We start from the raw sequence: 14,884 nt of genomic DNA, 5'->3' as shown, positions 1-14,884 counted from the left end.
AAATGTTTAAGAGGAGATATGAGAAAGCTTAGATATGAGAAATACTTAAAAGACGATAAGTTGTGGGTAGAAAAGTGTTGTTTATATTAATTGAAACCCATTGGTCTTTGTTTTACTATTAAATGAAAAATTAAACTAGGAAATGAGGAAAATCTTTACAATGGGAAGAACAATCAGACAGTAGAACAGTTTGCCCAGCGATGTGGCTTTTACAAACTCAGAGACATTCAAGTGGGTATTAAATGATATATGGAAAGTGCAGTGTAGAGTCTTGCTTCCTTGTCACAGGGGAGATTAGACTAGATAGCTCAAACAGTGGCTTCCAGCATTATCATAATTGTTCTGTTGTCTATCACTTTGCCTTTGAAATACTTCACAATATATATTGTAAAAGACTGTGGTTGCATAATGGTTTGAAGGAAACAAAAGCAGAGAGTATATAAGTGCTTTAATTTTAAGAATTAAATAATATGTCATATATTTCCAGAACCCTTCTGAGCTAACTTTCCACAAAATCAGCTCATTTCTTTTCTCCATTTTCTCATCAGCATATGTGTAAATGATAACATTTTTGACAGAAATCCTTTTGTTTACTGTGAGTAAATTATATAGCAGCCTTAGTGTCTCTAGATGGATACAGCTTTTGCACAATTTACTCTCATTGTTATAAAGATCACGTCAAATTAAGCCCAGGGTCAAACTTATTTCAGTCCATATGGGTAAAAGGATATTTAACTTTCCTTTTATGACTTTTCACACACATTTCCTGAGTTTTAAGCATGTGCTTCTATCTAGTATGGTACAGCGTATATAGCACACAATACACTTCCTATGGTGCCTGCCCAAAGAATGTCAACACTTCAGAGAAGGCTGCCACATTTTCATGGAGAGACAAGATGGGTGCAGTGATATCTTTTATTGGTTCAACTTCTATTGGTGAAAGAGACAAGCTTTCAAGCTAACACAGAAGTCTTCTTCAGGTCTCGGAAGTGTACTCAAGATGTCACAGCTAAATACAAGGTGCAATAGCATGTAGCATAAGTAAATATACACATACTGTAGGAGACCATTCAAAGTGAAGTGGACACCTTTGCCGTCAGAGGACAAAAAAGGGGGTTAGTGAAGTACAGATTATTATAATAAACCATAAATCCAGTGTCTTTCTTAAGTACATGATTTTTAGTGTCTAAGAAAGTTATGAACTTAAGCTCCGAGGCTTGTCTTTTGAAGGTGTTGTTCAGGATTCTTTGAGGATGAGAACCGAGAGGTCAGATATGGAGTGATCGCTTTGTGAAAAGCAGTCACCTACTGGAGATACAGACACACCAACTCAAAGCAACTCCAGACCCTGCCATAACAACAGATGCAAAATGTGTAGACATATCTCCACTGCTTTGATGATCACCCTGCCCCAACACATCTTTCAAGATCCGTGGATCTTATACATACCTATCACAATATATTTTGTACCTCAACCAGTGTACTAAATGCCCCCAATAACAACTAGTAGGTAGATGAAACAAAACAACCTACTACGCTTTTGAATGAACTCTCACAGAAAAATGAGAAGATAAAAATGCCATGTCATCTGTGGGTTAACAATAGAAGATATTACCTCATCCACCTTGTCTCTCTAATATCCTCGGGCCAACACAACCAGAGTACTACAAACAACATTTTGATGAAGCAAGTGTAGGCGCTTACTTCCCCTCTATCCAGGTTGTGCTCGACCCCCCCCTCCCACGCCTCAAGCCTGCCATAATTCCATCCCTTCCTCCAAGCCTCCACCCCTGCCTTGCCTCTTTGCCCTTGGTCCATCCCTGGCCTCGCCCCCACTCCACCCCTTCTGCAAGGCCCCACCCTGCCCTGCCTTTCCCCACCCCCACCCTATCCCCAGCCCCGCTCCCACTCCATCCGTTCCTCCAAGGCTCCACCCCCGCCCCCCTTCCCCGGAGCATGCCCATTCCCACTCTTCCCTCCCTCCCAGCGCCTCCTTGCATGTTGCTGAACAGCTGTTCTGTGGCGTACAGGAGGCACTGGGAGGGATGGGGAGGAGTTGATCGGTGGGGCTCCCAGTGCGCAGGAGATGCTAGTGGGAGGGGGACAGCTTGGCTGCAGGTGGGTGCTAAGCACCCACTAATTTTTTTGGAGCACCCACGGAATTGGTGCCTGTGGAAGCAAGAGCAGCAAAGAAGTGTAGTAGAGAAACAAACTTAATACACCCTTTTGTTATATGACACGCAAGTGCCAGTATACTGTTCCTAGCCTTCTGTCTTTTAACATGTTCATACGATTATGTACATATTGTAACTAATGTACAATTTGATAGATCCATATATTAGCAGAAAAGTAGAATTGATCTTAGTTTTGCTGTTTTACTTGTTAATATGGTGAGAAAATATATAAATACATTTTTGCAGGGTTATTTTTCTTTTGCTATTTTGAATTAATTATTTGAAGATGAGGTTCATATATATGAATGTGTAAACTTTAGGATGAGTGTTTAGTATGAATGTGCAAACTTTAAAACTATTAACTATCACATACAAAGTTCCAGGAAAAAGATTAAAGGTTGAATATAAAGAAGGACTTCTCAGTGAATGTACAACATTCTTGAAAGGTGTCATCTGAAGATTGTCTTCAGCATTCTGACATAGAGCAAACTCAAGTTTGTTTGTAAATCAATTACTTTTGTGGGACTATGACACATTCGGTTTAAATTTTGTAGATTTGTTGCATATTTGCATGTGTCTGATTCTATTTTTTATAAAAAAAATGGGAAAAGTTTGCTGTTGGGAGTATATTGTACAATTAAAATAGGGTTTTTTAAATTTTATTTTAAGTTTTGTCGTCTACAACAGAAAACATAAATTCATCGTGAGCATGATATCATTAGGACAGTTTTGTCTTTTTTCTGGCTCTAATGAAACTTAAACATTCTGTTTGAAGTCAAAATATTCCTGTTATTACTGCTAATAAATGCTAAGGCTCTCAACTTTCTTCTGATACATAATTAAATTGTTATGGTTTCAGGAAAAAAAGTAAGAAAATTGGGTTATTTGAGAAGTAACTGTAAATTCCATTTCATAGTAGGACTCCATATTGCTTTGTTTTCATTTAGTACATGCATTGTGGATGCAGTGTGTGTTTACTATATGTCTTAATAAACTTTCTTGGTCTTTGTTTGCTTGCTTTGAACAGTTAAAAAAGCAATTGAATTGAAGTCAAGAGGAGTCAAGATGCTACCCAACAAAGACAGTAACCACAAAAATTCTGTCTGTAAGTTGTTGTTGTTGTTACTATTATTATTATTATTATCTTTAGAATGATCGTATACATTGTTATTCTCATTAAAAAACACAAATTGGTAGAGAGACTGTTAGGGAGACCAAACAAACAAACAACAAAGCCCTGAAATGCTGGGGAACAATTATGAAAGCTGCACTGTCTTTTCATTTGTTAGTAACTCATTTTATATCTCCAATGATAATACTGGGGGATGAGGATCATAGTATTTACATTACTCTCTCTGCTTGTTGGGAAATGGGGGATGTGGGGAAAGGCAGCACTTTTCCTTCTGGCTGCTGGGATTCTGGGTTGAGGTTTTCCACTTTTTAACCCTTCCATTGGCCTTAGTTAATTCAGTCTCCCAGAAGTTCTTAAACCCCCACCCATGTGTGACCAGCATGCAGTGTGTCTCAGTGGCTGCTTCTTCCCCTTCATGTGTTAGGGGGAGGGGAGTTAGTAACTCTTTCTATTCCTACCAATCTCTTTCCCCAAGTTGCCAGCAAGATGGGAGGTGGGGCAGGGGGGCTCAGCAGCTCCTTCCCTTCTCCATGTGTCTAGTGGATTCTGGAGCAACATAATTTTCCCTTGTACACTTCTTCCCAATGTGTAGTCTCGGAGAAAGATAAGTCTGGTAACTAGAGACCACCAACTTATTTTTGTTTTAAGTAATTGTGCCTTCCTCTTCACCTGAATACCTGATAATCTGAGTAATAGCCTGAGAGATGTTGCCCCCATGAATCAGGCCAAGTTTAAAATAACAACCACAACAGTATCTGCAATTTAATTGTGGATACAAGGGGTCCCCTGACCTAAGAACATCCAGAGGGGACTCCTAGGTTCACTCACAACTAGTTATAAGTGTTTGTATAATGATTAACCCATATGAATAAATGAATCCTTGGTGTAATTGCACTGAAATCAGTGGAGTAAAACCAAGGCTGCATTTCGCTTGTTGTGTGCCATTCTAGAAGTACGGAGAGATTGGAAATGATTCTATTCTTTGTTTCTTCGGTGCATCCTTTTGTGCAAAGTGTTTTTGGTGTGCTCACTTGAACGAAAAATGACTGATAAAAGTGTCTGTTTTAAAAATCATGCTTTCCTGGTCTGACACAGAAGAGGAACTTTTTGTGCAAGGTCTAGCTGAATATAGCTGATCCACAGTCTCTGGTGTGTGTATACAAATGGGTGGCTGTTGCATTATTCATAAGGTACTGCTGTGCGTTGTGTGATCTCTGCTTATGCTCTCAAAGCATATCCTGTCAGATACCACATTTAATTATAGGAATTCAAAGTAAGGCAGGCTATTGGAAAAAATGTTTATAAGGCAGTCTGCTGTTGACTTTCAGATATAATAAGGTATTTTTTTTTCTTTTTTTCTTTTTGCTTGTGAGGTTTTTATGATGTCTTGACTTTTCAACACAGAACTAAAAATAATGTTGTTAGTATTAAAGTAGTCGTACAAGCTGCTAATGTGAAATTTATCAATAAAATTACAGGGTAAACAATAATAAAAATGGATTTTTTTTCCTTAAGCTCTCCCACTCAAATTTTTACAGGTAACTTCTTTTGTTCAATATTAATATCCACTGTAAATAACGATGCAGCTAGGAACACAGTGCTAGGTACTATCAGCACAGAGCTTCATGATACAGTTCAATTAGAAAATAATGGATACATATCCAGGTTATAAACCATCACTTCTCCCCATATGGGATACAATTCTCTACCCAGCAAAAATAAATAAAATAAGAAAACACATCAGCAAATCTCACAGCCAAGGTCAGCTGACTCAGGGTAGTGCTACGGGACTAAAAATAGCAATGTAAGGTTCATCTACTTAGGGCTCATCAACACTGAAAAAAAAAGCGGGGGGGGGGACTCGCAGCCATGAGTCTCAGAGCCAGGTCAACTGACTAGGACTATTGCTATGGGGCTAAAAATAGCACTGTAGATGTTTGGACTCAGGCTGGAGCCAGGTCTCTGAGACCATCCCTCCTTACTGGGTTTCTGAGCCCAGACTCCAGTCCATGCCCAAGCCCAAATAGCTACAGAGCCCCAGTCAAAACATGAGCCCTACTCAGTTGACCTGGACTCTGAGACTCATGACCATGAGTCTTTTCTTTTTTTTGCAGTGTAGATGAACCCTAAGTAACTCCTTGTATGCCATGTAGTTGTACCCATATCAGTCCCAGGATATTAGAGAGACAAGATGGATGAGATGAGAGAGACAAGCATTCGAGCCACACATACCTATGTTCAGTGATGAGCTGCCAAAATCTTAATAACCAGTTCCCTCCTCACCCCATGAGGGGTTTGTGCCCCCCCCGGACCCGTGCCCCACCCACCCCCCTCCCCTGTCCCCTGACTGCCCCCAGATCCAGGCAGGAGGGTCTTGTAGGCCACCGTAGTGGGTGCCCACCCCGCCCCACCCCTAAGAGCCAGAGGGATCTGCCGGGGGGTGAGGTGGGGAGTCCCGGGAAGCATCTGGCAGGTCCCTCTGGCTCCTAGGGGTGGGGTAGCATAGCTGGGGGGAGAAGGGGGAGCGGCCACTCCCCCGACTGATCACAACAAAAGTGGTGCCTTAGGCACCGACTCCATGGTGCTCTGTGGCAAATTTGGTGGGTGCAGAGCACCCACCGGCAACTCCCCGCCCCGTTCCCGGCCCCAGCTCACCTCCGCTCTGCCTCTACCTCCACCCCTGAACATGCCTTCCCGCTCTACTTCTCTGCCCCACCCCAGCTTCTCACAAATTAGCTGTTCGCACGGGAAGCTGGGAAGGGCTGAGAAGCAGGCGGAGGCTTCACGCTCAGGCCCAGGCAGAGGTGAGCTGGGGCGGGGAGCAGTTCCCCTGCGCCCTCCCCCCGGTTACCTGCTGTGGCGCTGGCTGCCTTCCTCGCGCCCCCCCACCCCAGCTCACCTCCGCTCCGCCTCCTTGGGCCTGAGTGTGAAGCCGCCGCTTGCTTCTCAGCCCTCCCAGGCTTCCCATGCGAACAGCTGATTCGCGGGAAGCCGGGAGTGGGGGGTGGGCGGAGAAGCAGAGCAGGGCAGAGCATAACTCAGTGGCAGAGGCGGAGCGGAGGTGAGCTGGGGCGGGGAGGGGAGCTGCACCCACCAAATTTTCCCCATGTGCTCCAGAGTACCCACAGAGTCGGTGCCTAAGGCTCCACTTTTGGCCGGTTGTTAAATTTAGAAGCCCTTTTAGAACCGGTTGTCCCTCGCTGGACAACAGGTTCTAAAAGGGCTTCTAAATTTAACAACCGGCTCCAGCTCACCACTGCTATATTGATCTGAAGAAGACCTCTGTGTGGCTTGAATGCTTGTCTCTCTCACCAACAGAAGTTGGTCCAATAAAAGATATTACCTCACTCACCTTGTCTTCCTAAGTCACTTAGTCATTTTTGAAAATTATATACATATTAACACACTGTTAAACACTCAGTGGACATAAGGGACATGTGTTTAAAATTGTTTATTTACTGTGCAACTGGGTAACATTTTCTACACTAAGTGTTTAATGTTATTAGTAAATGCAGAATGTAGAGATGTTTTCATGAGAGTGAAAGTCTCCTTAAACTCCACTGAAGCAAATTTAACTTCATTCTAAGGCATGATTCACGATATATCAAAAATATTTTTTCACCTATTTAAAAAATAGGTATATATTTTGGAATTGGCTAATACCAGAATCACTATTTTTATCCCATAAGCTTTTTATTGTGAACAGTCATCAGATTTACAGCTGAAATAAAAAAAAAAAGAGTTATTTTTTAGGCAATTATTTTTGCCACGTAGAGTCAAAGAACAAATTACTTTACAGATTCAGTATTGATCACTGGAACACATTTAGGTAAATTAATGGCACACACTGTGTTACTCAGTAGTTAGTCACAATGGCTAATTCCAGAACAGGATGACACTGCTGATTCAGTGTTAAAAAAGAAAGGGGAGAGAAAATCATTATCTGGTATGCAATTGAGGAAAGAAATGGCTAACATAATGCATTGTGATATAAAACTACAATAATACTCATGGCAGACTGTTACCATATAATTATATTTCTTAATTTTTTATTAATTGAACTTTAAATCATCCTTCTGCTTCACTCTTGCTCATATTCGGCCCTCAATATTTGCTGGCAGAAAAATATCCTCTTGTAGAAGCAAGCTGTTCAGTACTAAGAGTTGGCCATTACTGTTAATGAATTCATGTAAGGGTGTGTCTACACTCCAGAGACTGTACTGGCATTGCTACGTCAGTGCAGCTATGTCAGCGTAACCCCACAGTATAGAAACAGCCTGCACAGACAGAAGGGTTTTTCCTTGGGTGTAGGAACACAATTTCCCTGAACGAAGTTAGCTATGTTTCAGAGCAGCAGCCGTGTTAGTCTGTATTCGCAAAAAGAAAAGGAGGACTCGTGGCACCTTGGAGACTAACCAATTTAGTTGAGCATAAGCTTTTGTGAGCTACAGCTCACTTCATCGGATGCATACCGTGGAAAATACAGTGGGGAGATTTATATACATAGAGAACATGAAACAATGTGTGTTACCATTCACACTGTAACGAGAGTGATCAGGTAAGGTGAGCTATTACCAGCAGGAGAGTGGGGGCGGGGGGAAAACCTTATGTAGTGATAATCAAGGTGGGCCATTTCCAGCAGTTGACAAGAATATCTGAGGAACAGTGGGGGGTGGAGCGGGGGATAAACATGGGGAAATAGTTTTAATTTGTGTAATGACCCATCCACTCCCAGTCTTTATTCAAGCCTAAAGTTAATTGTATCCAGTTTGCAAATTAATTCCAATTCAGCAGTCTCTCCTTGGAGTCTGTTTTTGAAGTTTTTTTCTTGAAGAATTGCCACTTTTACGTCTGTAATCAAGTGACCAAAGAGATTGAAGTGTTCTCCGACTGGTTTTTGAATGTTATAATTCTTGACATCTGATTTGTGTCCATTTGTTCTTTTATGTAGAGACTGTCCAGTTTGACCAACATATATGGCAGAGGGGCATTGCTGGCACATGATGGTATATATCACATTGGTAGATGAACAAGCCTCTGATAGTGTGGCTGATGTGATTAGGCCCTATGATGGTGTCCCCTGAATAGATATGTGGACACAGTTGGTAACGGGCTTTGTTGCAAGGATAGGTTCCTGGGTTAGTGGTTCTGTTGAATGGTGTGTGGTTGCTGGTGAGTATTTGCTTCAGGTTGGGGGGCTGTCTATAAGCAAAGACTGGCCTGTCTCCCAAGATCTGTGAGAGTGATGGGTCATCCTTCAGGATAGGTTGTAGATCCTTGATGATGCGTTGGAGAGGTTTTAGTTGGGGGCTGAAAGTGATGGCTATTGTCGTTCTGTTATTTTCTTTATTGGGCCTGTCCTGTAGTAGGTGACTTCTGGGTATTCTTCTGGCTCTGTCAATCTGTTTCTTCACTTCAGCAGGTGGGTATTGTAGTTGTAAGAATGCTTGATAGAGATCTTGTAGGTGTTTGTCTCTGTCTGAGGGGTTGGAGCAAATATGGTTGTATCGTAGAGCTTGGCTGTAGACAATGGACCGTGTGGTGTGGTCTGGATGAAAGCTGGAAGCATGTAAGTAGGAATAGCGATCAGTAGGTTTCCGGTACAGGGTGGTGTTTATGTGACCATTGCTTATTAGCACTGTAGTATAATGTCATCAACGTAGCGCAAGTAGAGTAGGGGCATTAAGGAACGAGAGCTGAGGAAGCGTTATTCTAAGTCAGCTATAAAAATGTTGGCATACTGTGGGGCCATGCGGGTACCCATAGCAGTGCTGCTGATTTGAAGGTATACATTGTCCCCAAATGTGAAATAGTTATGGGTGAGGACAAAGTCACAAAGTTCAGCCACCAGGTTTGCCGTGACATTATTGGGGATACTGTTTCTGATAGCTTGAACACCCTCTTTGTGTGGAATGTTGGTGTAGAGGGCTTCTACATCCATAGTGGCCAGGATGGTGTTTTCTGGAAGATCACCAATGGATTGTAGTTTCCTCAGGAAGTCAGTGGTGTCTGGAAGATAGCTGGGAATGCTGGTAGCGTAGGGCCTGAGGAGGGAGTCTATATAGCCAGACAATCCTGCTGTCAGGGTTGACTGAAGCATTCTTCCATCTTCACATTGGTGTAGCTATGCTGATTAGGAGGTTGTTTTTTTCACACCCCAATCAATGTACCTATGTTGATCTATCTTATAAGTTTACATTAAGCCTGGTGGTAGGAAATACTGCACTTCATAGTGTCATTTTAATCTGTTTTTTTTTTATTATCCCTAGTATAGAGAACCATTGAGACAAGAACTTTTTATATATTAACAAGGTGGGGAGATAATTATTTTAAAATTAATTGCCAACTGATGTGGCTGCAGTGATCTTAGCAAACTGATAATGACAACAATTGAATCTCAACTCAATCAATTTACAATTATGAAAGCTGCTATTATTTCTATGATTTTTTAAAATGTGTTTAAAGTTCAACTTGTGTTTAAAGGACCATAAAAATAATATTGCGAAATAAATATTGGTTTCTTTTTTTTTATGGTTTGAACTTTGATGTAATTCTTTGGTTGGTCCTTAAAGAGCACCTCGCCCTTAAACTGCAGTGTTTTTCCAAATTACTATGGAACAGTAAAGTGAAAAAGTGGATCCCAATACCAGAATGAATTATTTTTGTTGATTTTTACATGTGATTTTCATGGTCAGTTTGATAGCTTCATCACACAACCTTATTGAGTTCTCTTTGCATTTCTCTAACATTAACATTTTAGCTGTGTGTATATAGCATTGTATTTATTGTACAAGCCATTTCTTTTGATGAAGCTGAAACTTTCACGTACTATCCACTCCCATCTCAGGTCAAATCACAATCAAGGAGCACTGAGAAAGAGGCCCTGTTTCACTATTTTCCATCAAAATACTGTAGTGGAATCTCAGAGTTATTAAGCAGCCACTGCAGGCTCCAATCCTTCCCCCAAAATGTTAAAATCAATGGAATAATCCCAAAATTCACACCTCACATGGACTGAAGTTCATATAGTGTAAACACCAGCACCTCAAATGGAATTGATATTGTTTTCTACTTTTTTTTTTTTTTTGTATTATGCTGTCAGGGTAAAACGAATTGTGGCATTTATCTGTAAACTAGCAAAAAGGAAGAACAGAAAGCATTTAGTGCAATCAATGATTACTCAGTCCAAAGACAGTTTGGGCCTGTACACATAACTATCAAGTCATTTTTTCTTATAAAAATGTCTCTCTACATCTGTGCAATATGTTTTCTATAACTTCTCATTACTTGCTGTAGGACAGTCAGTGGAGTTTTCAACTGGAACTGGCATGTTGTGGTAAAAAAAAAATGCCTAGGCCCTTATCCTGAAGCTGTTCTGCTGCTTAAGGCCTCCAGTGAAGTCAATGGGGTGTTGTGCATCTGCATCTGTCCATGTTGAAAAGCTTAAAAACCCTGAGTCTAAAGTCCTAATCTGTAACTCATATATGGCAGGTTTTAATCTGTGAATGACTAGTATTTGTTACGGAGACAAGATGAGGATAATGGGCAGCAATAGGTTGGTTTGCACATTAATATCTGTGTTCAGGAATGGTAATGTTTAAAAGGAGCATCTTCAAAGAACTTCCTCCATTTGTGGAGAACTACTCTGTGGATTGGGGATGCAAAATGTTCACAAAGATATCTGTTGTACATACGCCTTCAAAGGAATGTTTTAGAGTAGGGAGGATGTAGAGGAAAAAACAAACTTGAACTGCATCCACCACAGAAAATTTACAACCGTTAATGAATTTGGGGAATCCTCCCCCAGTACACGTGCCAGTGTAATGAGCTGGGCAGAGGACGAGGTAGGGGCGGGCCATGGCACTGGGACAGAGCATCTTTGGGAATACAGGGCTTCCATGTGGGTCCCTGGGGCCCATCATTTTTGGCAACTTTTCTGTAATGAGGCAAACACCAACCTTTGACAGAACAATGTAGGGAAATCTCTACCAGGAAATTGTCACTGAATTTTCCTTGCAAAAAACCCCCTGCCATGATTTGCACTGTACACAGGAATTATCTGGACTTCAGGGATTGACCTGAAAAAATATAACATCATCACTGTTTATAATATGCTTTGGGAACCTTGGATGAAACACACTAGAGAAATGTAAGATATTAAGAATATTTTAAAAGAAAGTACAAGAAACAATGTTTGAAAGAGAGATGTAAGTGAAGCATCATACTGATGAAACAGAATGATCCTAAAGATAGGAGATTTTCAAAAATCCGACCTAGCAATTTTCTTTTATCATAGAATTATAGAATCATAGAATATCAGGGTAGGAAGGGACCTCAGAAGGTCATCTAGTCCAACCCAGTGCTCAAAGCAGGACCAATCCCCAACTAAATCATCCCAGGCAGGGCTTTGTCAAGCTGGACCTTAAAAACCTCTAAGGAAGGAGATTCCACCACCTCCCTAGGTAACACATTCCAGTGTTTCACCACCCTCCTAGTGAAAAAGTTTTTTCCTAATATCCAACCTAAACCTCCCCCACTGCAACTTGAGACCATTACTCCTTGTTCTGTCATCTGCTACCACCGAGAACAGTCTAGATCCATCCTCTTTGGAACCCCCTTTCAGGTAGTTGAAAGCAGCTATCAAATCCCCCCTCATTCTTCTCTTCTGCAGACTAAATAAGCCCAGTTCCCTCAGCCTGCCCTTATGAGTCATGTGCTCCAGCCCCCTAATAATTTTTGCTGCCCTTCGCTGGACTCTTTCCAATTTTTCCACATCCTTCTTGTAGTTTGGGGCCCAAAACTGGACACAGTACTCCAGATGAGGCCTCACCAGTGCCGAATAGAGAGGAATGATCATGTCCCTCGATTTGCTGTCAATGCTCCTACTTATACAGCCCAAAATGCCATTAGCCTTCTTGGCAACAAGAGCACACTGTTGACACATATCTAGCTTGTCATCCACTGTAACCCCTAGGTCCTTTTCTGCAGAACTGCTGCCTAGCTCCTCGGTCCCTAGTCTGTAGCTGTGCATGGGATTCTTCCATCCTAATGCAGGACTCTGCACTTGTCCTTGTTGAACCTCATCAGATTTCTTTTGGCCCAATCCTCCAATTTGTTTAGGGCCCTCTGTATCCTATCCCGACCTTCCAGCATATCTACCACTCCTCCCAGTTTAGTGTAATCTGCTCATTATAAAGCTCTTTTGGCTTGTGAGCCTAGGCAAAAGTTAAATTAAAGGCAAGGGGAAAACAAAAATAATACAAGTCTACCTGTCTCCTTGAAGCAACTATAGAAATTTTGGCAGCTTTCTGACTTGCTTTTTATCATGAGCCAGACTGTGGTGTATGTGAGCTTTTCTAAAGAATTCATGCCGGAACCTGACATGCTAAACGGCACCATCGCCTTCATCAGACATACAAATTGGTTTGAAAAGAAAACCCACCAACATAATTCTTTTCCAGGATCATCTGCCTCCTCACACCATTCTAAAAAGGTATTTATGAGAGAATGCTAGGGTTTTCCCATTACAAGAAATGGCGTCTTGCTTTGAAAACTGATAACTCTTGCAGTCTTCTTAATGTGCAACAATATACTTTTGTAGTTTCTTTCTGAGCTGTCCCTGTTATTTATCCAGTTAAAGAGTCTGATTGTCATGGGGTATACACAGGACAAGCTGTCCCAGAGGCTAACAGATCTACAGGGAGACTAGTTGGTTCCTCAGCTGTGGCTGGTTGGTGGCCTTGCAACAGCTGTGGTGGTAAAAAAGCTGCAGTTCAGAAGGGAAGGGAAAGTTCGGTCCTTTGGCAACACAATGTTAGAAAACCAACCAGGCAGTTGGACATCCAGAAGTGTCTGGGAAAGTCTACAGGAGGGGTGTGGCAGGAAACAGCAAGGGATTGGGATAAACTGGTTCCAAATGCATTATACGGTGTCCCTTGATTAGAACCCAGAGGAGTGAGTGGATCTGAGCTCTTCCACCAATCCCAACAGAGATGTTATTAAAACCTGTACAGCAAAGGGATCCAAACCCCAAGAGGCTGGAGACTGTTGATTGTTCACTAGGGTTACTGGCCTCTTGACTTGCTAGACATTTTTGCGCACCCCAAGAGGGGAGAGGGTATTAATGGTCCAGACAGAGTGCTACAGTCATAGTGAGGAACTACCAGACACTAGGCTAAATGGGAACTGGCAGAAGGAAAGGGAAACTAAGGCAATATTGTCATAACACCTGCTCAATGGTGGGAGGGCAGGGGGGGTATGCCAATGGCTGAAACCAGCTCCAGACACTCATGTGCTTGCTTCTGGAAGGGTCATTTGAAGTAATGATTCTCACAATAACTGTAACAGACTATCTGTCTAGTACTTGTTCAGTAATGTAAGTATTGAAATTAGGTGTTTTTATGTGTGGTCTTGCACTGAATTAACTCACAAAACCATATTTGAGAGTACCCAGACCCAAACTCCCCCAATGACCACACACAGTCCCAAACTTTCTAGCCATTCTAATTATGAAAAATGTTTGTCATAGTTTCAAATGCCACAGCTTCTGAAGGAAAACATTTTTCAAGCCGATGTTTACAGCAGGCTTCTCTGTAAATGAGAAGAGCCAACCCATGATTTATTGATGGACTAATTACAATGCTAGGAAACAATGGATTTAAATAATTAACAGTCTAAGCTTAGCATGTCTATAGACATCCTATTTTATTTCAGAATGCCCTTTAACAGAAATACAGAACATATACTGCACACTCAGTTGCTCAGATCATTTCCCCTGAAATAAATATGGACAGAGATAACTCTCCTACTAGTCTTAATATGCTGCAAATTAAAGGCCTAATCCTGCAGACATTCATATAAGTAATTTGAAAAGTTAATGGAACTACTCATGCCATGAAGTTTACTTACATGAATAAATGTTTCAGGTTTCAATCCTTGATCTTTGTGTATTAGAAACATTTTTGCTTTATTTATCCAGATGTAGATACATACATAGCTAGAGTTACATTACGTCACTTATTGTTGTCTAATGAAGGATTAATGCCTCCATTCCTCATTTTACTGAGTAACATAGATTTTATTATAGTGTAACATTTGACAGTAGGAAAATAAATAGCAGCATTAACCTCTAACAGTTGTGTAAAGCTTTAATAAAACAAGAAGGATAATTACCCTGATCTACTTTGTTCCATTATAAAATGTAATAATACAGAGTTCTCCAAGTGTTAAAGAATTTAGTTTTCTCAACAAAGATACATATCCCTATGAAATAATATTATACAATGCTATTTTACTAGATTGTATAAATTGCTTAATAAATCACCTAAGTAAATTATACTAGCTGTTCCTAAATAGGCCTTCATCACTGCAGGAGCTGAAATATCTTTTAAAATGCTATGCAAAAATCTTGCTGTGAAGAGAACTACCGTCTAAATATATTAGTGAAGAAAAGCATCACTTGTAACTAGAAGCAAAACAAGGTGCTTCATCAATTATTTAACACATAATTTGCATATATAATTTCTAAAATAACCAGAAGAAAGCATCTATTAAAATATATTAAACAAGATGTGTGTAA

The 14,884-nt window shown here is 41.0% G+C and overlaps 1 protein-coding gene across 1 annotated transcript in view; it reads left to right on the top strand.

Moving 5' to 3' along the window:
- Positions 1–14,884, top strand: part of CSMD1 (CUB and Sushi multiple domains 1) — a 2,028,540-nt gene that overhangs the window by 1,235,573 nt on the left and 778,083 nt on the right. Inside the window, exon 7 of the mRNA XM_084623138.1 lies at positions 3,202–3,279. Coding sequence (XP_084479264.1) covers positions 3,202–3,279 — 78 coding nt within the window. The remainder of the gene's footprint in view (positions 1–3,201; positions 3,280–14,884) is intronic.

Source organism: Lepidochelys olivacea (assembly GCF_965140295.1).
Source record: "Lepidochelys olivacea isolate rLepOli2 genome assembly, chromosome: 3".
Taxonomy (NCBI): Eukaryota; Metazoa; Chordata; order Testudines; family Cheloniidae; genus Lepidochelys; species Lepidochelys olivacea.
This window is presented reverse-complemented; position numbering and strand designations above follow the sequence as displayed.